The sequence below is a fragment of the Thalassophryne amazonica genome, chromosome 14 (genome assembly GCF_902500255.1).
Source record: "Thalassophryne amazonica chromosome 14, fThaAma1.1, whole genome shotgun sequence".
Taxonomy (NCBI): Eukaryota; Metazoa; Chordata; class Actinopteri; order Batrachoidiformes; family Batrachoididae; genus Thalassophryne; species Thalassophryne amazonica.
In genome coordinates this window covers 77400055-77425660 of record NC_047116.1, presented here as the reverse complement: position 1 = coordinate 77425660, position 25606 = coordinate 77400055, and the positions used below count along the sequence as shown (strand labels likewise).

Here is a 25606-nt window from a genome sequence, read left to right as displayed (position 1 = left end):
TGTGTCCTATGCAGTCTATGAGGCAGTAGTCAATTTTGACCTAGTCAGTATCACCTAAGGGGACTAAAAGACTCTTTCAATCCATCATCAGTACACCATGGCCTTCACAAACATGTCTGATAGCCATCCTGTGGTGGTAGCTATAGCCAGGTAGGGGTCAATGGAGAATTACAGACGTCAAAATTTAAAAATCCTCCGATCGTATTGAGAGGTATACCACATTAGTTGTCTGATCATAATGATTCCAAAAAGGCATAGTTTGGACTATCTATGACTAAATGTTATGTAGTAAAAACAGCAAAAATTAGAGTACTAGAGTACAAATTAGAGTCTGATTTACTCGGAGTACAGCTTTCATGTCTCCACGTCATGCACTAGTTGTATAAGCTTCTCAATGTGCACTCACTAAGTTAAATGCTTAATATCCAGATGCAAAACTTGGTGGAGCACTTTACTAAAATAAACTTTGGACACTTGGTAGTGTAAGAACTACCTCAGGTCTTTACAGTGTTTTCTTTGTTTGAACTTTATGTGCCTGTAAATTCTGGGGTATCTTGGACTTGGTTAAAGAAAACCACCAAGAAAAAGTTAAAGTCTAACCAAAAGTGGAATCCAGTACATCTGGATATGGGAATAAAACTGTATAATCTGGGCATTTGATCACAAGACAAATTGCTCCAGTGACAGGAACAATGGTAGCATCTGTAAAACAAAGACTATCGACTGAAAAATTTGACAAAAGGAGACAAGGTGCTAGTTTTACTTTCATAACTGATTACTAGGTGTCAAAGACCCAAAGTAGTCACATGCTGCAATGGGATGGAGGTTGATTATGAGATTGTGAGCTCAGATTCTGGACCCCTAAATGTTAAATAATGGACAGAAACAGTGTCATCTAGCTGGCGTGCGAGATGATGAGTTAAGTGGATGGAGGAGTGTGCAGCAGGAGGAAACAAGCAGCTTCACCTTCAAACTTCTTGGAAGCGGCATCTCAACGACAACATGAGCTAATCAAGATCAGCTTCATAAAACTTCAGTGAGATTCTCAAAGATGAATCTCGTGTGGAGCAGCACTGCTTGTTCACGAGCTCAACCATGAAAACTAGGGTCGTCATTGGATGGCAACATGACTTGAACTGACCAGTGAAAAAGCACAAAGCTTTCCGTGTGTGTGTGTGTCTGACATTCCTAAAATAAGCTTTTATTGTACAACCAGATGACCATTTGTGGAGAGATTCGTCAAACAACAATTCACTATAGTCGAATGAAATAAAATACCTGCTTGAAGCCAAACTGTGCAGTTAACCCGATCCGTTGGATTCATTATGTGGCAGCAAAAAGGAACATTCAGGAACTGAGGAAGAACTTTAGGGATGGACAGTTTGGACTGTGAATAAACTGTCTGTCCTTCATGAATTCTAGAAAGGAGAGAGTTGAACAAAAAGTCCATTCATTAGAAATACTGTCAAATGGGGGGGTCAAGAAACTAATCATATAATTAAAATTTCACACAGGACTTCACAACATATTTAGTAAAATAAGCAAATTGTATGTTCAATAAATACAATGGGATGCAGCCAGTTTTTTTTTTGTTTTTTTTTTGTCCCACATCATACTGAAATTGAAAACAGTCAGCTTTAATTCAGGTAAGATTAGAAATGACACCACATGTATGTACGTTTGTACCCTTTACTCAGTACTTTTTTGATGCACCTTTGGCAGCAATTATAGCCTCAAGTCTGCTTGACTATGAAGCCACAAGCTTGGTGCACCAATCTTTGGGCAGTTTTGTCCATTCCTCTTTGCACCACCTTTCAAGCTCCATCAGGTTGGATGGGGAGCGTCAGTGCACAGACATTTTCAGATCTCTCCAGAGATGTTCAATCGGATTCAGGTCTGGTCTCTGGCTGGGCCACTCAAAGACATTCACAGAGTTGTCCTGAAGCCGCTCCTTTGATATCTTGGCTGTGTGCTTAGGGTCATTGTCCTACTGGAAGATGAACCGCCACCCCAGTCTGAGGTCAAGAGTGCTCTGGGGCAAGTTTTCATCCAGGATGTCTCTGTACATTGCTGCATTCATCTTTCCCTCAATCCTGTCTAGTCTCTCAATTCCTACTGCTGAATAACATCCCCACAGCATGATGCTGCCACCACCATGCTTCAATGTAGGGATGGTGTTGGCTAGGTTATGAGTGGTGTGTGGTTTCCTCCAAACATGACACCTGACATTCACACCACCAAAGAGATCAATCTTTGTCTTATTAGACCAGAGAATTTTGTTTCTCTTGGTCTGAGAGTCCTTCAGGTGCCTTTTGGCAAACTCCAGGTGGGCTGCTATGTGCCTTTTATGAAGAAGTGGCTTCTGTCTGGCCACTCTACCACACAGACCTGATTGGTGGATTGCTGATTGGTTGTCCTATCGGGTTTGTGGCCACCTCCCTGACTAAGGTCCTTCTCTCCCACTCGCTCAGTTTAGACGGGCAGCCAGCTCTAGGAAGAGTCCTGGTAGATCCAAACTTCTTTCAATTATGGATGATGGAGGCCACTGTGCTCATTGGGACCTTCAAAGCAGCAGAAATGTTTCTGTACCCTTCCACAGATTTGTGCCTCGAGACAATCCTGTCTCGGAGGTCTACAGAAAATTCCTTTGACTTCATGCTTGGTTTGTTTTCTGGGGCCTTATATGTAGACAGTAGTGTGCCTTTCCAAATCATGTTCAATCAACTAAATTTACCCCAGGTGGACTCCAATTAAGCTGTAGAAACATCTCAAGGATGTTCAGTGGAAACAGTTTTTTTTAAATAAATTTTACAAAATAAAATAAAAAATCTAAAAGCAAAAACTCCTGTCATTATGGGGTACTGTGTCTAGAATTTTGAGGGAAAAAGAAATTTCATCCATTTTGGAATAAGGCTGTAACATTAAAAAATGCAGAAAAATTGAAGCACTGTGAATACTTTCCAGATGCATTGTATTTTATTAGAAGTCTGGTAATGTGTAATCTCACTCCACTTTAAACACCTCAATACTTGTATCCACCCATGAAAAGAATGAGGCCCTTCACTTCCTGTGAAGGAGATAGTAAAGCTGTCACATGGCTTTGTGGGTTTATGGGTAATGAAACTTCAAATGTCTGTCAGCATGTTCCGATTGAAAAACAGATAAAATGTTAGTACACAACCAGGTACACTGTTGTGTTTAATCAAAGGCTTTCATTTCACAGTACAAATCAACTTTGTATGGATGTTCATAGTGTAACTGTGCAAAATAGATCAGGACTAGGTGCACGTGCTGACACCAGCCATTCCTGCATCATCACACTGCAGAACTAGCAGCCAACGGTTCATCCCCACCTCTCCAAAGTAACTATAAATCTGCCACAACCAAGCAAAACGTTGGGGCCTCCTTTCCCTTCTGCAGCCACTGGAGTCCTCAACCCTCAGGAACCTGCATTGTGGATCATGCCTTGACAAACACTCCTCACGGCCAAAATGTCACAGCTGGAATCACAATGCAGGTAATTCTCATCTGCATTCCCACTTACATCCACAAATGGAAAACACCTCATGCATATTGAAAAATTCACATGAAGCCTAAAATTTATACTTATCATAGAAGAAGAGCAGGAAAAAAATATGAAACAGAAATTCAGGTGCTTGTGTATAATCACAGCACTGGGATGATAATAAAACAGGAAATGCAGTAAGTGATGCCACTAGGTGGTGACAGTGAGCTAACAAGTATTTTTTGCACAGAATTGCGGCTGTCCCAGAGCGCAATACGGCGAGGAGCCAGGTGGATGTCTGTGTCCACACAGGTGCTGACCACGCTGCACTTCCTGGAAACAGGGGCATTCCAGTCAGTCATGCATGTGCCAGTCAACCTTGAGCCAAGCCATGCCAGCTGTGTGGAACACAATCATCCGAAAGTCATCCAGATACATCCCATTCCAATATTAAAGTGCCATTTGCAGCAGGAGCTGGTTTCCATGTAATCGGAGCTATTGACTGCACATATGTTCATATCATATGTGATGCGCAGATGCGCATCAGGCTGGTATTTGGCACGGTGCACGATGGCAGCTGCTCAATCAATCAAACAACTTTATTAATCCCACAAGGGGCAATTAAGTAGCTGCTTGCTGTGCAAATGGTGTATTTGTGTAATTTATCCGAACTTAAACCAGCACACCCACATTTGGGCATGTGCGCATTCAAATATGTTTATTATTATTATTATTATTATTATTATTATTATTATTATTAAGGTTGCTTTTTATTTTTGCTCGATGGTGAGAGCTGTTGAACTTCTTCCTGTGTTCAGTATTTGTCAAAATGAGTTCTTTGTCAGCTGATGTCGGCGGAGTTCATCAGAAAGTTTTGTTTGTGTTGAAAACTTTGAGTGAAGATCAGGCAGAAAGCTTTGTCTTCTACTTTTCCAGCAGTTGATTGTTCATTGTGGACTTCTGAAAGCTCCGATGTCAATTCAGCACAAGTGGACATGCAGCTCTGCTGTCACAGAAAGTGCGAGTCACATCACCCCTGGAACTGAGGTTGGCAAGGCAGTGCATTCTCCGACTGCGGTGACTCTTGAACTCAAACGAAAATTGGATGACATCTTGGAGCAGATGCGTGCCTTGCAGTTGAAGCTGAAGATTTCAGAGGCTGGTGAATATTCTTAATTCATAATTGAGATTTGGTTGTGCAAGTGGAACTGTTAAAACGTGATTTCACTGCTGTAACAATAACATTACAGGCTTATCAAGCCTGGAGGTCAAATTGCCCGACTGTCTCTTCCAGAGGGATTTGTTTCGGCCTGGGGAACATTGGCTGTTTCTTATCTCGTCTCACAAAGACAATAAACTGCTTTTCACAGGACTGAAGCATGTTCCATTCCCTTCCCCCACCCCCTCCATCCCCATCAACACCTCCCCTTTCCGGCTCCTGCCAACGTCATTCCTTGCCCCTTCGGCGGGGGCAGTGCAGTTTTCGCTGCAGCCCACGTCTCCCCCCAAGCTGTGGGCTGTGCATCTCAGGATTGCTGCGTGGCCTTCACCTACTTGCCTCAATTCGGATAACAGACTTCTTCAAACTTAGTGCACATAAACAATGTCAAATGTGTATGTGTTGCCTTTAATTCTGATGTGTGCCCTTATTACGGTAAACAAGTAATAATTATGGACTAATTGCTGAAGTAACTGGAGTGTAAATGTAATTTCTCCACTGTGAGATCAATAAAGTATATCTATCTATCTATCTATCTATCTATCTATCTATCTATCTATCTATCTATCTATCTATCTATCTATCTATCTATCTATCTATCTATCTATCTATCTATCTATCTATCTATCTATCTATCTATCTATCTATCTATCTATCATACACATCAAGCAAATAATCTGCACCCCAATTACTGTTAAGATGACAACCTGTAACGCTTAACTAACTAAAAATCTGTCACCATGGCAGACAAAATAAGCTAAGAGCATCACATCCAGTACACTTACAATCAGCACTGGCGCCCCTCAGGGGTGTGTGCTCTCCCCACTGCTCTTCTGCCTCTACATAAATGACTGCACCTCAGGGAACCCCTCTGTTAAACTCCTCAAGTTTGCGGATGACACCACCATCATTGGTCTTATCCAGGATAGTGATGAGGCTACATACAGACAGGAGGTAGAACAGTTGGTCCTCTGGTGTGGTCAGAACAACCTGGAACTGAACCCGCTTAAGACTGTGAAGATGATAGAGGTTCAGGAGAAACCCAGCATCACTCTCCCCCTCTCCATCTTCAACAACACTGTGTCTACTGTGGACACTTTCAGGTTCTTGGAATCCACCATCTCCCAAGAGCTGAAGTGGACCTCCCACATAGATTCCATCAGAAAAAAAGCACAGCAGAGGACGTACTTCCTCATACAGCTCAGGATGTTCAACCTGCCCCTGGAACTGCTCATCATCTTCTACACATCCATCATCCAGTCTGTCCTGTGCATCTCCATCTCTGTTTGGTTTCCCTCTGCCTCAAAAAATGACAGGCACAGACGTCAACAAATTGTCAGGTCTGTAGAAAAAGTCATCGGAGCCAGCCTGCCCTCCATCCAGGATTTATACGGGTCCAGGACCAGGAAGCAAGCTGGTCTCATCTCTGCAGACCCTTCACACCCTGGACACACACTGTTTAAACTCCTGCCCTCTGGTCAATGTCACAGAGCTCTGTACGTCAAAACAAACAGACACAGGAACAGTTTCTTTCCACAGGCCATCACACTGATGAACACCTTAACCTGGGGAGGTGATGGTCTTTTGGTTCAGGTGTTGTGATGCAGATGGAAAAGCGCTATATAAATGCAGTCCATTTACCATTTAACCTGCCAAAAAAACTCACTAAATCACCAACCTAATTTACAACTTACTTCAATCTGTTTGTCTGTTTCACACATTACTTTTCCTCTTATTGCACATATTATTTTTCTTGCACATTTCATTTGCACATTTTATTATTGTGAATTATTCCATATTTAGTGTATATTTCTACATGTCTATACAGAGACAGTGCAGCTCAAACTGAAGTCAAATTCCTTGTATTCTGTGGATACTTGGTGAGTAAAAGCTATTCTGATTCTATTCTGATTATGATTCTATATCAAATGAATCATTTTCCACGTTTCTGCACATGCGTGTTCAGGTTGGATTATGCATGCTTGTTTTTTTGTTTTGTCTATTGCCTTATGCTGGATATCACCTGCCTGAAACACCTCATCTGAAACAGTTTAATATATAAGGAGGTACATTAAGTTCATTGTGGACGCACTGCAGTTTTATCCTTTTTCCATGAATTGCATAATCCAGACTTTGACTTTCAGAGCGCTGTGTGGAGCTCCATTCCAGCTCTCTCTCTCTCTCTCTCTCATTCAGTGCGCACACACAGTGAGGAAATATGATGGTAAACCACTCAAAATCCAACATATATGTCAAAAAATCAGCAGTTCTTCATGGAAATGTGACATCATCTGTCGCACACAAAGTCTATGTGAGACAACAACATGCACAAGGGCCGCTGAAGCGGTTACACAGAAAGGTGATTCTGCATCACCTCTGAGGATCGGGCACATTTTAAACTACATGACAGACTCACAGTTGCACCCGTCCTGTGAAAAGGGGGCCTTTGCAAGCCCACAACAAACACCAGCATGAAACTTGAGAATACTAAACAATTATTTATTGTCACAGTTGTCTCAAAATCCTTTGAGTTACTGATATGTCACAGTGGTACTATCTTCATTAAGATAAAAATCTTTCTTTGCTAGTAGCAGCAGGCAGGATGTTTTCCAAATGATAAATCCACTAATATATTTACATATAGCAGCTGCAGTGAGCTGATGAAATATTAACCCTCTGAGGTCAAAGGTATAATTGGCCATTTTTGACTGCTTTACTGTGTCTTTTTTTTTTCGGCACAACGTCATCTGTGTGACATTACAGTTTTTCTTTCATTCTGACATAATGCATTAACACAATGGACCTAAATTCACCTAAAAACATAAAATCCGAATAGAAAAAAGTTAGTTTTTTTACTGTGAAAACCACAAACATGTTTCACAAACCATTTTTATAAGTAATGATACAAATATAAATTGTCAATTTCAAAAACATATGTACAAATGTAGCAAACAGTTGTTTTCTACCCTTGTGCGTGTTGCTGCTACAACTATAGCAAACAACAAATTTGTTTGCTGCAGTTGTTTGCAAGAGGGGTGTCACTCCTCCTGTTGTCCACTTGGAGGCAGTGTTGGCTTTGGTGGCTGTGTCCCCAGGATCTCCTCAGCAACCAAATACGTGACTTGGTGATTATTTTTAATTGGTTTAGGCCATGCATTTTTCCATCAATGATAACGGAAAAGTCATGTATTTTTTTCCCTGCAACTGCTACAATGAAATAGAAGAGAACAAGGAAGTGAAAGTTACGTTTGCTATGTGTATCTGCAAAAACACCCACCAAAACCATGATCCAAGTTATACTAGATCTATCAACACAATTTAAAAACTGGTATATGACCAAGGTGGGAGTAAGTCATTCTCAAGTCATCAATCTGCAAGTCCCAAGTTAAGTCTCAAGTCAGCTGTTAAACATTTGGTGGTCATTATGACTTGAGACTTGACTTGGGACTTGCTGATTCATGACATGAGAGTGGCTTGATGGTGACTTACTCCCACCTCTGGTATATAGATTGAAGTCCACACTTTCACTTTTGTGGAGACTCAGACTGTGGAGTATTGGATGGTACGTCTGCTTAATTCGGTCATGTGACATGTGACAACTCCAGATGGTTAAATATGTAGGATCAGAGATGGACTATATATGTAACCATTGGAAAGTCACTCTGGAATAATTATGGTGAACTATCACATCTAATGCAAATGTTTTGTGCCTTGTTAAGTGGAATTAAATGTGTGTTATGACTCACTTGCAGACAGCATCATTTTAACACTCTCCAAAATGTTCATATGCATGCATCACAGTTTGTGTATATATGTGAACATTTTGCCATGCAGTATGTTTCTATAAATTCCAACAAATGTGTTAAAATTGTCATGCAGATCTTTTAGGTCCCATTTTTTGTGTGCGCAGTGGTTAGAAATGAGGCCCCAGGACCCCAAATTTTGGGCCTTCATTCCCCTGCAAAGGTATTGGCATTGCCAAGCACCTTGACCTCATGAATCATCAACTCTTTTTCAGTTCATATATTTATTTAAAAAAAGGAGGGGGATATGTATTTAATCAGGATATTTTGCAATAATTGTATTGTTGAGTGTTCACTGGCAAGTGGTTCTTTTGAAAACAAGCTTTGTAAAGTCAGAATTTAGAACTTGGTAATTATTTTAATGAAAAAAAAAAACTAATTTGGGCAGTTCAGATTTAAACAGGAGGCAGAAACTCACAATGTCCTGCTGTCGTTGAAGCCTGGATACTCTTCAATGTGGCTGTCGCCAACAGTCCAGTACATGTCCGTCTCAGCATCCTCACTGGAGCCTAAGTAGGCCAAACACTGCAGCTCCGCTCTCGCACCTGAGCATCAACGACACGAACAGCAGGAGGTTAGTAACTGTTACACACCAAAACAACAGGCAAACCCTCTGCTGCAGGTGTGCACTGAGTGGCCTCATGACATGTTCAACCAAATCTAAAGCTATTAAGACAATAAAAGGGCCACAATAAACAGATATTATATTGACATAAGTGTATCAAAGAATATATTTTTTTCATTCAGTCTTCCATGATTCATTAGTTCCTCAACAATGAAGCAAAAACTTCTCTTGTCACCCATAGTGGTTGTATATCATCTCAATCAATACCACTATGTCCACTGTACAGAACATGGGTCAATAAGTGAAGTGAATGTTGAACCATTTTCCCCAAAGATGACACGGGGACAGTAGCTCTAATCATGGAAATGATTAGAGCTACTTTTTTCATCATTTTGTTTTTAAGAAGTTAACATTCCCATGAACCTGATCATTGCGACTGAAAGCGACTCCAAACCAAGCTATTGTTTGGTGGCACCTTTTGCTCTCTGAATAATTACACCCCCATCTGTCTCTGTCTGTCTGATGATTAACAGGATATCTCAAGAACACACATTCAGATTTAATTTATTGAAAAATGATTCTGTGTTCTGCCAGCAGAATGCAGAATAATTATTCACCAGTTTGCTTAAATGCTGTGGATGGAACAATAAGTAAATGCTTGAAATAGGAGATTCGGGTTTGTTGTTGTTGTTGTTTTTTTAAATAGTCAGTATATGAGCATGTTCAAACACTGTGTGTCCCTGAGTGTCACACACAGACATTGATATGTGCTTCTGTGTGTGGCCCAAGTGTTTCACAGGGAGGCATTTATCCATCAAGAAACCATTAACTCTTTAAATATTGCTGATGTTTACAATGAATATTTTTTATTTGTTTGGTTTTTAATTCTGTGTATGAGGACGCTCAGTTGACCGCAGTCTCTCTGCTGCTGGAACACCAGTTTGTAAGTCTCTTTGGCTGTTCGGGGTTGCCACAGCAGATCCAAGGTGGCTTTGCATGTTGGCCGGAACAGCAGTCTGTCAAGTGCAATAAGTTAACACCAAAGTTTCAAACATACAAAATACAGATGCAGTCAGTAACCACAAATTTTCTTTTGACCTTGATAAATTGGGTTGCATTTGCAAACCTGACCTTTTAGGATGTTGTACACTTGGGTGAACAAGCTCCAAATTGCATATTCATTGAAAGTAAATGCACTAGAATGACATTATGTGCTATTTTGTGTATTTGAAAGAAGTTTCTGTGTAGGCTCTCAGTTGTCCAGGTGGTTTCCATAGTAGAGAAGCTTGAATCTTCGACTGGACTGGGTTGCTTGATGCGAGGACATTTCGATTCAATTCGCAGAAGCTTCCTCAGCTAAAATTCTTGCTCTGGTAGTCTGACTTCTGTCTGAGCTTTGTCGAGAAGAACAAACAGAAGCCACAAAAGCTGGAGTTTTAAACCTAGCCAGATGTGGTAATGAGTCATTCACGCCATCAGGAGAGGCGTCAGTCCCATCGTTAGGAGGGACAGCTACCCTGTCATTAGGAGGGTACTAACTACAGCACAATAGGTGCTAATTAAAGCAATTGTTTAGTCACTAGCCTCTACTGGTGGTTGGCTCTCACTGCAGTATTGTATCACTTCCTGTTCCGGAGCACAGCGGTGTTTTTCTGTATCTGTTAGCTGTTTAATCTGCGCAGTTAGATTGATCTAGTTATCTAAATTACGATTTGTTTCCCAGTGTAATCTTTACGTGCCTTAACTAAAGCACTCCTTCTGCTGAATCACCTCTAAATTATTTACACATTATTCACTTTGCGTGTTTTTAGGAATCCGCTAGCTTAGCGCAGCTACTAGCTCTTAGCCGATTTAGCATGGCGGCTTCTCCTGTCTCTCCCGCACTTTTCTGCTCTGGGTGTGAAATGTTTAGTTATTCCTCGGCCTCCTTTAGCAGTAATGGTACTTGTAATAAGTGTAGCTTATTCGTAGCTTTGGAGGCCAGGATGGGCGAATTGGAGACTCGGCTCCGCACCGTGGAAAATTCTACAGCTAGCCAGGCCCCTGTAGTCGGTGCGGACCAAGGTAGCTTAGCCGCCGTTAGTTACCCCCTGGCAGATCCCGAGCAGCCGGGAAAGCAGGCCGACTGGGTGACTGTGAGGAGGAAGCGTAGTTCTAAACAGAAGCCCCGTGTACACCGCCAACCCGTTCACATATCTAACCGTTTTTCTCCACTCGGCGACACACCCACCGAGGATCAAACTCTGGTTATTGGCGACTCTGTTTTGAGAAATGTAAAGTTAGCGACACCAGCAACCATAGTCAGTTGTCTTCTGGGGGCCAGAGCAGGCGACATTGAAGGAAATTTGAAACTGCTGGCTAAGGCTAAGCGTAAATTTGGTAAGATTGTAATTCACGTCGGCAGTAATGACACCCGGTTACGCCAATCGGAGGTCACTAAAATTAACATTAAATCGGTGTGTAACTTTGCAAAAACAATGTCGGACTCTGTAGTTTTCTCTGGGCCCCTCCCCAATCGGACCGGGAGTGACATGTTTAGCCGCATGTTCTCCCTGAATTGCTGGCTGTCTGAGTGGTGTCCAAAAAATGAGGTGGGCTTCATAGATAATTGGCAAAGCTTCTGGGGAAAACCTGGTCTTGTTAGGAGAGACGGCACCCATCCCACTTTGGATGGAGCAGCTCTCATTTCTAGAAATCTGGCCAATTTTCTTAAATCCTCCAAACCGTGACTATCCAGGGTTGGGACCAGGAAGCAGAGTTGTAGTCTTACACACCTCTCTGCAGCTTCTCTCCCCCTGCCATCCCCTCATTACCCCATCCCTGTAGAGACGGTGCCTGCTCCCAGACTACCAATAACCAGCAAAAATCTATTTAAGCATAAAAATTCAAAAAGAAAAAATAATATAGCACCTTCAACTGCACCACAGACTAAAACAGTTAAATGTGGTCTATTAAACATTAGGTCTCTCTCTTCTAAGTCCCTGTTGGTAAATGATATAATAATTGATCAACATATTGATTTATTCTGCCTTACAGAAACCTGGTTACAGCAGGATGAATATGTTAGTTTAAATGAGTCAACACCCCAAAGTCACACACACTAACTGTCAGAATGCTCGTAGCACGGGCCGGGGCGGAGGATTAGCAGCAATCTTCCATTCCAGCTTATTAATTAATCAAAAACCCAGACAGAGCTTTAATTCATTTGAAAGCTTGACTCTTAGTCTTGTCCATCCAAATTGGAAGTCCCAAAAAACAGTTTTATTTGTTATTATCTATCGTCCACCTGGTCGTTACTGTGAGTTTCTCTGTGAATTTTCAGACCTTTTGTCTGACTTAGTGCTTAGCTCAGATAAGATAATTATAGTGGGCGATTTTAACATCCACACAGATGCTGAGAATGACAGCCTCAACACTGCATTTAATCTATTATTAGACTCTATTGGCTTTGCTCAAAAAGTAAATGAGTCCACCCACCACTTTAATCATATCTTAGATCTTGTTCTGACTTATGGTATGGAAATAGAAGACTTAACAGTATTCCCTGAAAACTCCCTTCTGTCTGATCATTTCTTAATAACATTTACATTTACTCTGATGGACTACCCAGCAGTGGGGAATAAGTTTCATTACACTAGAAGTCTTTCAGAAAGCGCTGTAACTAGGTTTAAGGATATGATTCCTTCTTTATGTTCTCTAATGCCATATACCAACACAGTGCAGAGTAGCTACCTAAACTCTGTAAGTGAGATAGAGTATCTCGTCAATAGTTTTACATCCTCATTGAAGACAACTTTGGATGCTGTAGCTCCTTTGAAAAAGAGAGCTTTAAATCAGAAGTGCCTGACTCCGTGGTATAACTCACAAACTCGTAGCTTAAAGCAGATAACCCGTAAGTTGGACAGGAAATGGCGTCTCACTAATTTAGAAGATCTTCACTTAGCCTGGAAAAAGAGTCTGTTGCTCTATAAAAAAGCCCTCCGTAAAGCTAGGACATCTTTCTACTCATCACTAATTGAAGAAAATAAGAACAACCCCAGGTTTCTTTTCAGCACTGTAGCCAGGCTGACAAAGAGTCAGAGCTCTATTGGGCTGAGTATTCCATTAACTTTAACTAGTAATGACTTCATGACTTTCTTTGCTAACAAAATTTTAACTATTAGAGAAAAAATTACTCATAACCATCCCAAAGACGTATCGTTATCTTTGGCTGCTTTCAGTGATGCCGGTATTTGGTTAGACTCATTCTCTCCGAATGTTCTGTTTGAGTTATTTTCATTAGTTACTTCATCCAAACCATCAACATGTTTATTAGACCCCATTCCTACCAGGCTGCTCAAGGAAGCCCTACCATTATTTAATGCTTCGATCTTAAATATGATCAATCTATCTTTGTTAGTTGGCTATGTACCACAGGCTTTTAAGGTGGCAGTAATTAAACCATTACTTAAAAAGCCATCACTTGACCCAGCTATCTTAGCTAATTATAGGCCAATCTCCAGCCTTCCTTTTCTCTCAAAAATTCTTGAAAGGGTAGTTGTAAAACAGCTAACTGATCATCTGCAGAGGAATGGTCTATTTGAAGAGTTTCAGTCAGGTTTTAGAATTCATCATAGTACAGAAACAGCATTAGTGAAGGTTACAAATGATCTTCTTATGGCCTCGGACAGTGGACTCATCTCTGTGCTTGTTCTGTTAGACCTCAGTGCTGCTTTTGATACTGTTGACCATAAAATTTTATTACAGAGATTAGAGCATGCCATAGGTATTAAAGGCACTGCGCTGCGGTGGTTTGAATCATATTTGTCTAATAGATTACAATTTGTTCATGTACATGGGGAATCTTCTTCACAGACTAAGGTTAATTATGGAGTTCCACAAGGTTCTGTGCTAGGACCAATTTTATTCACTTTATACATGTTTTCCTTAGGCAGTATTATTAGACGGCATTGCTTAAATTTTCATTGTTACGCAGATGATACCCAGCTTTATCTATCCATGAAGCCAGAGGACACACACCAATTAGCTAAACTGCAGGATTGTCTTACAGACATAAAGACATGGATGACCTCTAATTTCCTGCTTTTAAACTCAGATAAAACTGAAGTTATTGTACTTGGCCCCACAAATCTTAGAAACATGGTGTCTAACCAGATCCTTACTCTGGATGGCATTGCCCTGGCCTCTAGTAATACTGTGAGAAATCGTGGAGTCATTTTTGATCAGGATATGTCATTCAAAGCGCATATTAAACAAATATGTAGGACTGCTTTTTTGCATTTATGCAATATCTCTAAAATCAGAAAGGTCTTGTCTCAGAGTGATGCTGAAAAACTAATTCATGCATTTATTTCCTCTAGGCCGGACTATTGTAATTCATTATTATCAGGTTGTCCTAAAAGTTCCCTAAAAAGCCTTCAGTTAATTCAAAATGCTGCAGCTAGAGTACTGACGGGGACTAGAAGGAGAGAGCATATCTCACCCATATTGGCCTCTCTTCATTGGCTTCCTGTTAATTCTAGAATAGAATTTAAAATTCTTCTTCTTACTTATAAGGTTTTGAATAATCAGGTCCCATCTTATCTTAGGGACCTCGTAGTACCATATCACCCCAATAGAGCGCTTCGCTCTCAGACTGCAGGCTTACTTGTAGTTCCTAGGGTTTGTAAGAGTAGAATGGGAGGCAGAGCCTTCAGCTTTCAGGCTCCTCTCCTGTGGAACCAGCTCCCAATTCAGATCAGGGAGACAGACACCCTCTCTACTTTTAAGATTAGGCTTAAAACTTTCCTTTTTGCTAAAGCTTATAGTTAGGGCTGGATCGGGTGACCCTGAACCATCCCTTAGTTATGCTGCTATAGACGTAGACTGCTGGGGGGTTCCCATGATGCACTGTTTCTTTCTCTTTTTGCTCTGTATGCACCACTCTGCATTTAATCATTAGTGATCGATCTCTGCTCCCCTCCACAGCATGTCTTTTTCCTGGTTCTCTCCCTCAGCCCCAACCAGTCCCAGCAGAAGACTGCCCCTCCCTGAGCCTGGTTCTGCTGGAGGTTTCTTCCTGTTAAAAGGGAGTTTTTCCTTCCCACTGTAGCCAAGTGCTTGCTCACAGGGGGTCGTTTTGACCGTTGGGGTTTTACATAATTATTGTATGGCCTTGCCTTACAATATAAAGCGCCTTGGGGCAACTGTTTGTTGTGATTTGGCGCTATATAAAAAAAAATTGATTGATTGATTGATTGACTAGCCAATAGCAGTCTGCCTCTCAGTAGGAGGGGTCTGTCCAAAATGCATATTTGTTCTTCAAATCCTGATTACACATTTTTGATTATGTTGAGTTTAAATGTTTACATTTCACATGATTTCTGAAACCACAGCAAAACCACAAACCAAGTCTGCAAGCCTAAAATTCATTGTTAACCTTTGATGCAGTCTTCATTTTCACAAAAAAAAACAACTTTGATCCTGATCACTTATGTATGTTATTTACTCACTTTTGATCTTGATCACAGATTAAATGCAGATTGGTTTGATCTTGTATTCAATACCTGGCCCTTGATCTGAATTCAAAGTGATTTTCATTCACCATATCAATAGGTAATTACATGATTTTCAGAAGAGAAATGCATACAGTGCTCAAGTTGTCTTTTAGATAGATAAATATTGCTTTGTCAGAAAATAGCATGTTCAGAAAATACTCTGTAAGATGACCAGACAAAAAAATATTGTTCTTTATTAAAGACAAACTCTGGGATTTTTCAACCTGGGTCTTATTTTTAGGTATTTTATGGTTTGGCTCTTCAACCTGGGGCAAAACAATTTGGATCAATCCAGTGTTGAGATACAACACTAACACTGTCACAGGTTAATCAGTGAGCTAAAAAATAATCAGGCAAACTAAAAAAAAAAAACCTCAAAATAAACTGCTTTTTTTTCATCACCGAATGGGAAAAAATAACGAGAAATGTCTGGAAGAATGGAGAGAACCCAATGTACATGTATGTATGTTTACCTCAGTAAAGGCAAAGGAATATTTTTAAAACAACTGATTATTCAGCAAATGACTTACCTTAGGGCCCCGTCACATGTAGCACAAATGAGCATGAATGAAGACAAATCAGACCGAATGGGAAACAAAGTTTGAGACCCAGTCGGGAAGAACAAATCTTTGGCCAGCTCTGTACAAATGCCATGCAAATGCCCAGAACGTGGGCCGAAGCCACTTCGACTGATTTGCAGCGCTCTCTCTCTCTCTCTCTCTCTCTCTCTTTCTCTCTCTTTCTCTCTCTCTCTCTCTCTCTCGTTGGCAGTTGATAAAGCAGTATTCAATGCAGACACTGGATGGTGCGCCAACATCCCACCTTTTAATACTATCCACTGCTGCAGTCAATGTGGTCCGACCACGGTCAACGCCCAGGCGGGTGGTTCCCACCTCATCTGTGTTGCATCAGGGCTGGGGGGGGGCTTGGGACATTCGGCTCACAGTCACGTTGCATTGAGGGGCCACACAGGACATTCAGCTCGCATCAGTGTTGCATTTGGCCCCCACTTGGGACATTGTGGTGGCACTAGGTGCATTCCAGCTCATCCGTGCCACATTCAGGGCATTCGACCGGGTTCTATATTGGCTGGCCATTGCAGTATGTCAGCCAACCCGTTCAGGTGTTTCAAATGCTGAGACTGCAGTCAGACTGCACTCGGACCACTGTTCAAGCTTTTGCCACCTCAAACGCAGTTTGACAGTTGGGTGCATGTGCTCTACATTCGGCCTGGCCCCGTGAATGTGCCCAACTGTGTGGGTTACACTCAGATGGCTGTCCGAGGTGTTTGAATGCACCGCAACTTTGGCCGAATGGCAGTCAAATTTTCATTCAGTCAGCATTCGGGCTCATTTGGCCTCCAGTGTGATGGGGATTTCAACATTTGGGGTGAATGCACGACTGGGACCACCTGTTCAACTGCTCTGTGAATGCTGTCTGACGTTTCCGAATGCACTTCGACACTTTCCGAGTGTGCTTCAAATTGTCATTTGGTCTGGCCGGGATTCACGCTCATTCAAGTGTGACGGGTATTTTGGCAATGCAGCTTGAGAACAAGTCATTACAAGTCAATTATCAATGAGGGGCTTGTTTCTCAGAAGCCAATCTATTTGGTGTCAGCAAAAAGGGGTTTGCTGTGAGGGTTTGAATTTTCTCCATGTTTCACCCAAGATGGTGCTAACATTTTGACTCAGTACTGCTGCAATTTTTACGTCCACCAAGAACGTAATAAAATCATCTGTGTTTATTTATTTGTCTGTCTGTCTGTCTAGCAAGATTACGTCAAAACTACTACACAGATTTTGACAACATTTTTACCACAGATACATATTAGGCCATGGAAGAACCCATTAAATTTTTTGAGGTAATCCAGATCCAGATCTGGATTCTGGATCAAGATTTCACTTTATGTAGGCTTTGAAGGATTACATCAAAACTACTTCATGGATTCTCACCAAATTTGCACCACAGATAGATATTAGGCCAAGGAAGACTCCATTTTAAATTTTGGAGGTGATCCAAATAATAATAATAATAATAATAATAATAATAATAATAATAATAATAATAATAATAATAATAAAAGCCAAGTAATGGATTAATTAAAAATAAGGACCAGGTTGAGAACTTCATTTCCATCAATCATTAAGAAAAATAAACAGTATAACAAAGCTTGCACCATTCCAAATTTCTCCACTCACATCCACCAATGGCTATAATCCTTTTAGAGTTGTCTGGGTGTCTTGGTAGGTTCTCTCACTCATCTTCTTCTAACTTGATCAGTTAGTTCTTGAGAAATGCCTACTTGACATAGACTGACCAAACAGTACTGTGTGTATTTCTTAATGATTGGTGTAAAGTATGAGACATATTCAGTGACTTGGAAATGTTCATGTATTCATCCTCTGACTTGTGTCAAGGAAACTGGCTATAAAAATTATTATTTAACCCTAACATTTAGATTAAATTGTCCCTGCCCCACCTTTTTGTATTGCAGGCCTTAAATGCAAGAATTGATGTATATTAATAAATAAAATGAATTTGAGCACATGAAACAAGACATATCTTCAATTCACACTGTCTGCAATGAAATAGAAGTTAAATAAATATAAGGATCACTGTGAGGTTCTTGTGTGTGGGGGGGGGGGTACATATGTGATGATTTGTGTTACTGTACTCACCCAATTCAACAAAAAACACTTTGTTCTGAGGGCACACCACTGTGGGCGGTTTAAATATATTTCCCACTGTGTCTGCCAATAACAAACAGATATCATTAAGACAATGAACAAGTGCACGAGTTTTGTAGCACAGCTCACACCTGCTGGGCTGATCACCAGCAGTTTACACCAAGCTCCAGGTTCACAGAATAACACTTATTAATGTCTATAAATTACAGTATTTTCCACAGTATAAGTAATATTTTTACTTGATGTGTACTAGTTTGGGAGGCCCTGCGTATACTCCAGTGCAGCCTACATACCAAAAATTCATGTTTGTTATTAACATTAGTAATTTATAATGATTATTCATAAAGAACATTCCCAGGAATCAAAGCACTAAACAAAATAAACTACAATAATAAAATAATTGTATGTCAGCAATAAAAAATACTCTACAACAATGCACAAAAATCCCAAATGAAAAAGCTCATATCACAGAAAAAGGTGTGACTGATAATCCGGTGTGACTGGAAATTACGGTATTAGCCTAAGAAGGCCAGTCTCTGTACATGTTAAGCCTCCTGACTGCATCAACTGCTGACTGGGCATCACTGACAACAGCTCTTCTGACAGCATGGTTAGAACCATGTCTGTGCTCCAAGAAGCGCTTGCTCTCACATGTCCCACACGATACAACAGCCTGTGCTGGTATGTGTCTGTTGTGTTTTTACTTTATGTTTGACTGCCACTTCAGTTTTTCCTGTTCTGTACAGCCATTCGGTCACAGCCATTCGGTCTCTCTGTGTTTCAATGTTGTGATTTTTTTCTTCATTGTTTGTGGGAGTGCACTGTCTTGTCTCCATCTTGATTTCACACCTCTAATCTCAGAGGCCAACACACCACTCTGTACTCTTTCTCAGAGTCTGAGGGCCAGTGAAGCTATAAACAACTTTTGCAGAGTCCAAGGACCAATGCACCTCTCTAGTAACTTTTAGAGAGTCTGAGGAACTCGTTAGTCAGCTCTTCTCACCAGATCTTGTTTGTTCAGCTCCTCAACTTGGTCGGAATCTGGCCTCCAGGATGACCACCTGACCTTTGCGCTGTATTCTGGCTGTATCCAGGCCAAACCATGGAAAAGTCTGCATTTTTCCAGCCTACAGACAAGCCCCAAGAATTTTCTGCCTCCAGATGTTGTTTGCTGCTACAGACTCCTTGAAGAATCAAGTCTAGAGTCTAATACTGGTCAAACAAAACCTACGCTACAAGCCATCTGCTCTGCCTGTACGTATATAAGTATTGGCCCAAAGTTTTGACTTTGGCATCAAATCTTGATTTTTAGCTACTTTTTTTAAATCAAAATCAAATCACTTTGTCCTGGGCTAACCCTCAATCATTCCACCAAGTTCGGTCCAAATCAAATCACCATTTTTGAATTACAACCCCAATTCAAATGAAGTTGGGACGTTGTGAAAAATTTAAATAAAAACAGAATACAATGATTCGCAAATCCTCTTCAACCTATATTCAATTGAATACACCACAAAGACAAGATATTTAATGTTCAAACTTTTAAACTTTATTGTTTTTGTGCAAATACAAGTATTTGCTTATTTTGAAATGGATGCCTGCAACACGTTTCCAAAAAGGTGGGACAGTGGTATGTTTACCACTGTGTTACATCATCTTTCCTTCTAACAACACTCAATAAGCATTTGGGAACAGAGGACAGTGATTGTTGAAGCTTTGATGATTCTTGCGTTGTAATGCAAATTACAATGACAATAAAGGCGATTCTGAGTCTGATGTATGACTTTAGTTGTTCTGCAGTTCGGGGTCTCCGTTATCGTATTTTGCGCTTCATAATTTGCCACACATTTTCAATGGGCAACAGGTCTGGACTGCAGGCAGGCCAGTCTAGTACCCGCACTCTTTTACTACAAAGCCACGCTGTTGTAACACGTGTAGAATGTGGCTTGGCATTGTCTTGCTGAAATAAGCAGGGACGTCCCTGAAAAAGACGTTGTTTGGATGGCAGCATGTGTTACTCCAAAACCTGGATGTACCTTTCAGCATTGATGGTGCCATCACATATGTGTAAGTTGCCCATGCCATGGGCACTAACACACCCCCATACCATCACAGATGCTGGCTTTTGAACTTTGCACTGGTAACAATCTCAATGGTCTGTTTCCTCTTTTGTCCATAGGACACGACATCCATAATTTCCAAAAACAATTTGAAATGTGGACTCATCTTTGTGTCTGTCCATTTCAAATGAGCTCGGGCCCAGAGAAGGTGGCGATGTTTCTGGATGTTGTTGATGTATGGCTTATGCTTTGCATGGTAGAGTTTTAATTTGCACTTGTAGATGTAGCGACGAACTGTGTTAACGGACAATGGTTTTCTGAAGTGTTCCTGAGCCCACGCGGTAAGATCCTTTACACAATGATGTCAGTTTTTAATGCAGTGCATTCAGTGTTGGTTTTCTGCCTTGCCACTTACGTGTAGAAAATTCTCCAGGTTCTCTGAATCTTCTGATTATATTATAGACTGTAGATGATGGAATCCCTAAGTTCCTTGCAATTGATCAATGAGAAACATTGTTCTTAAACTGTTGGACTATTTTTTCATGCGGTTCTTCACAAAGTGGTGATCCTTGCCCCATCATGGCACTCACGTGTTTATCAACTTTCCTAGTCTTTTGTTACCCGTTCCAACTTTTTTTAAATGTGTTGCAGGCATCCATTTCAAAATGAGCAAATATTTGCACAAAAACAACAAAGTTTATCAGTTTGAACATTAAATATCTTATCTTTGTGGTGTATTCAATTGAAAATAGGTTGAAGAGGATTTGCAAATCATTGTATTCTGCTTTTATTTACATTTTACACAGCATCCCAACTTCTTTGGAATTGAGGTTGTATGTTGTATATACGTATGTACACACACCCACTTCCTGAATCACATACCATTGTTGATCTTCACTTGGACACTGCGTGCTGCAGTGTAATTCTGGCCATTCAAATGCATGTCTACCAGGCACGTGTATTTCCCAGCATGTTCTTCTGAGGATGCAGGCAGGAAAATGACACCCTCAGAGATTTCCACCCCTCTCTGCCGTATGGGACTGCCGTCCTGCACACATAAAACAGAATTTGTTTTTTTCTTTAACATGTCTTTCATGTTTTTATATTGTTTGGTGCTTTACACTGTTTAACAGACTGTAGCAAGATACTGATTACATTCTTAAACCTGCTGTTACTAACCAGCCTCAAGAAGTTAATTTCAAGACTTTACAAGAAGGAACTGTAAAGAGGTTATATTGCATAAAAAAAAATTACATTTAAATATGATTCATGGTAAACATTCTCAAAATCCAACAATTCCATCTGTGTGCTCCCTTCGGGCCTGCAAAGACCAAGGTGGTCATATCTAGTACCCTTAGAAGTGCATGTGTCATTACCCAGACATCTTCATGTTATGCACTCGTGATACAAAAATCAACACAATTCACCAACCCGAAGGTCGTTCCAATTTACCAAGTTGCAGTTTGATAATGAAGGCATCAGACTATCGTCATAGGAAGTCTTTTAACATACAAAGACGCTCTTTTACTAAATATCTGTCATTTTAAAATACCATTAACACAACACACAGTTTATGCCACAAGGTCAAGTTTATGCCACAAGTATCTGTGTGCCAAGTTTGTCACACAGATACAGAGAGAGAGGGAGAGAGACAGAGACAGAGAGAGAGAGAGTTTCCCATTCAGTGGAATGGGAAACTTTTGTCTCGGCTTTTCTATTTTCCCATATGTGAACCAAATTACTTTTTTTTTTTTACCTTCAGCCATCGTATATGTGTTGAGGTGTTCAGACTGAGAATCTCACTCAGTGGACATTGCAGAACATTCCTAACTCCCTGAGCGATAAATATAGAAAAGGCAGGATCAGGACACTCTTCACTGGTCACTAGCACCAGAAACTCCATCTCCCATGATCCTCCCTGACCCCTGCAGAGAGCCATGCAATAAACTCAGGTCAAAATGTTTTAGAGGAGTACATAACATCTATTTTACAACAAAGTCATGCGAATGGTGATACAATTGGTGATTTGATTTGGCATCATGACTCCCAAGTGACCAATAGACCAGATTTGTTCAAAAGATTTGGTCTATTGGTCACTTGAAAATTCAAGACGGCAGCCATTTTCCAAAATGGCCTGCAAAATGACCCACCTATTTTTTTTTTTTTTTTTTTTGCAATAATAAAATACTCCTACTTGATTGATATGTCTAATAATCATGGCGAATTGTATATTATTTATGATTGGAGCTGCCATCTCACCATGGCCACCAAATCTACCCCCAAATCACTTTTCTCCTTAAAATGTCATGACTTTTTTGATATATGTATGATATATACCTATGATATAGCGCCAAATCACGACAAACAGTTGCCCCAAGGCACTTTATATTGTAAGGCAAAAGCCATACAATAATTACAGAAAAACCCCAATGGTCAAAACGACCCCCTGTGAGCAAGCACTTGGCGACAGTGGGAAGGAAAAACTCCCTTTCAACAGGAAGAAACCTCCAGCAGAAACAGGCTCAGGGAGGGGCAGTCTTCTGCTGGGACTGGTTGGGGCTGAGGGAGAGAACCATAATTATAATAAACTATAATTAGCTAAGATAGCTGGGTCAAGTGATGGCTTTTTAAGTAATGGTTTAATTACTGCCACCTTAAAAGCCTGTGGTACATAGCCAAAGATAGATTGATCATATTTAAGATCAAAGCATTAATTAATGGTAGGGCTTCCTTGAGCAGCCTGGTAGGAATGGGGCCTAATAGACATGTTGATGGTTTGGAGGAAGTAACTAATGAAAATAATTCAGACAGAACAATTGGAGAGAAAGAGTCTAACCAAATACCAGCATTACTGAAAGCAGCCAAAGATAACGATATGTCTTTGGGATGGTTATGAGTAATTTTTTCTCTAATAGTTAAAATTTTATTAGCAAAGAAAGTCATGAAGTCATTACTACAACCCCTGGCAAAAATATGGAATCACCGGCCTCGGAGGATGTTCATTCAGTTGTTTAATTTTGTAGAAAAAAAGCAGATCACAGACATGATACAAAACTAAAGTCATTTCAAATGGCAACTTTCTGGCTTTAAGAAACACTATAAGAAATCAAGAAAAAAAAATTGTGGCAGTCAGTAATGGTTACTTTTTTAGACCAAGCAGCGGGAAAAAAATATGGGCTCACTCAATTCTGAGGAATAAATTATGGAATCACCCTGTAAATTTTCATCCCCAAAACTAACACTTGCATCAAATCAGATCTGCTCGTTAGTCTGCATCTAAAAAGGAGTGATCACACCTTGGAGAGCTGTTGCACTAAGGGACTGACATGAATCATGGCTCCAACATGAGAGATGTCAATTGAAATAAAGGAGAGGATTATCAAACTCTTAAAAGAGGGTAAATCATCACACAATGTTGCAAAAGATGTTGGTTGTTCACAGTCAGCTGTGTCTAAACTCTGGACCAAATACAAACAACATGGGAAGGTTGTTAAAGGCAAACATACTGGTAGACCAAGGAAGACATCAAAGCGTCAAGACAGAAGACTTAAAGCAATATGTCTCAAAAATCGAAAATGCACAAAAAAACAAATGAGGAACGAATTGGAGGAACCTGGAGTCAATGTCTGTGACCGAACTGTAAGAAACCGCCTAAAGGAAATGGGATTTACATATAGAAAAGCTAAACGAAAGCCATCATTAACACCTAAACAGAAAAAAAACAAGGTTACAATGGGCTAAGGAAAAGCAATCGTGGACTGTGTATGACTGGATGAAAGTCATATTCAGTGATGGATCTCGAATCTGCATTGGGCAAGGTGATGATGCTTGAACTTTTGTTTGGTGCCGTTCCAATGAGATTTATAAAGATGACTGCCTGAAGAGAACATGTAAATTTCCACAGTCATTGATGATATGGGGCTGCATGTCAGGTAAAGGCACTTGGGAGATGGCTGTCATTACATCATCAATAAATGCACAAGTTTATGTTGATATTTTGGACACTTTTCTTATCCCTTCAATTGAAAGGATGTTTCTGGATGATGAAATCATTTTTCAAGATGATAATGCATCTTGCCATAGAGCAAAAACTGTGAAAACATTCCTTGCAAAAAGACACATAGGGTCAATGTCATGGCCTGCAAATAGTCCGGCTCTTAATCCAATTGAAAATCTTTGGTGGAAGTTGAAGAAAATGGTCCATGACAAGGGTCCAACCTGCAAAGCTGATCTGGCAACAGCAATCAGAGAAAGAAAATACTAGTGATGTGTTGGAGCGTTCTTTTGTTTTTCATGATTCCATAATTTTTTCCTCAGAATTGAGTGATTCCATATTTTTTTCCCTCTGCTTGGTCTAAAAAAGTAACCGCTACTGACTACCACAATTTTTTTTTTCCTGATTTCTTATAGTGTTTCTTAAAGCCAGAAAGTTGCCATTTGAAATGACTTTAGTTTTGTGTCATGTCTGTGATCTGCTTTTTTTCTACAAAATTAAACAACGGAATGAACATCCTCCGAGGCCGGTGATTCCATAATTTTTTCCTCAGAATTGAGTGATTCCATATTTTTTTCCCTCTGCTTGGTCTAAAAAAGTAACCGTTACTGACTGCCACAATTTTTTTTTCCTGATTTCTTATAGTGTTTCTTAAAGCCAGAAAGTTGCCATTTGAAATGACTTTAGTTTTGTGTCATGTCTGTGATCTGCTTTTTTTCTACAAAATTAAACAACTGAATGAACATCCTCCGAGGCCGGTGATTCCATAATTTTTGCCAGGAGTTGTAGTTAAAGTTAAAGGAATACTCAGCTTTGTCAGCCTGGCTACAGTGCTGAAAAGAAACCTGGGGTTGTTCTTATTTTCTTCAATTAGTGATCAATCAATCAATTTTTCAATCAATCAATTTTTTTATATAGCGCCAAATCACAACAAACAGTTGCCCCAAGGCGCTTTATATTGTAAGGCAAGGCCATACAATAATTATGTAAAACCCCAACGGTCAAAACGACCCCCTGTGAGCAAGCACTTGGCTACAGTGGGAAGGAAAAACTCCCTTTTAACAGGAAGAAACCTCCAGCAGAACCAGGCTCAGGGAGGGGCAGTCTTCTGCTGGGACTGGTTGGGGCTGAGGGAGAGAACCAGGAAAAAGACATGCTGTGGAGGGGAGCAGAGATCGATCACTAATGATTAAATGCAGAGTGGTGCATACAGAGCAAAAAGAGAAAGAAACAG

The 25606-nt window shown here is 40.4% G+C and overlaps 1 protein-coding gene across 2 annotated transcripts in view; it reads right to left on the bottom strand.

The window, feature by feature from the left end:
- Window positions 1-25606, bottom strand: part of LOC117524413 (interleukin-1 receptor-like 2) — a 74207-nt gene that overhangs the window by 20077 nt on the left and 28524 nt on the right. Inside the window, exons 4-8 of one of the 2 annotated variants that reach the window (XM_034186184.1) lie at window positions 22135-22303; window positions 21261-21426; window positions 18310-18381; window positions 8946-9072; window positions 1279-1418 (exon numbers count right to left, since the gene is read on the bottom strand). In XM_034186184.1, the coding sequence (XP_034042075.1) occupies window positions 1279-1418; window positions 8946-9072; window positions 18310-18381; window positions 21261-21426; window positions 22135-22303 (674 nt within the window). The remainder of the gene's footprint in view (window positions 1-1278; window positions 1419-8945; window positions 9073-18309; window positions 18382-21260; window positions 21427-22134; window positions 22304-25606) is intronic. The other variant, XM_034186185.1, reaches the window with a different exon arrangement.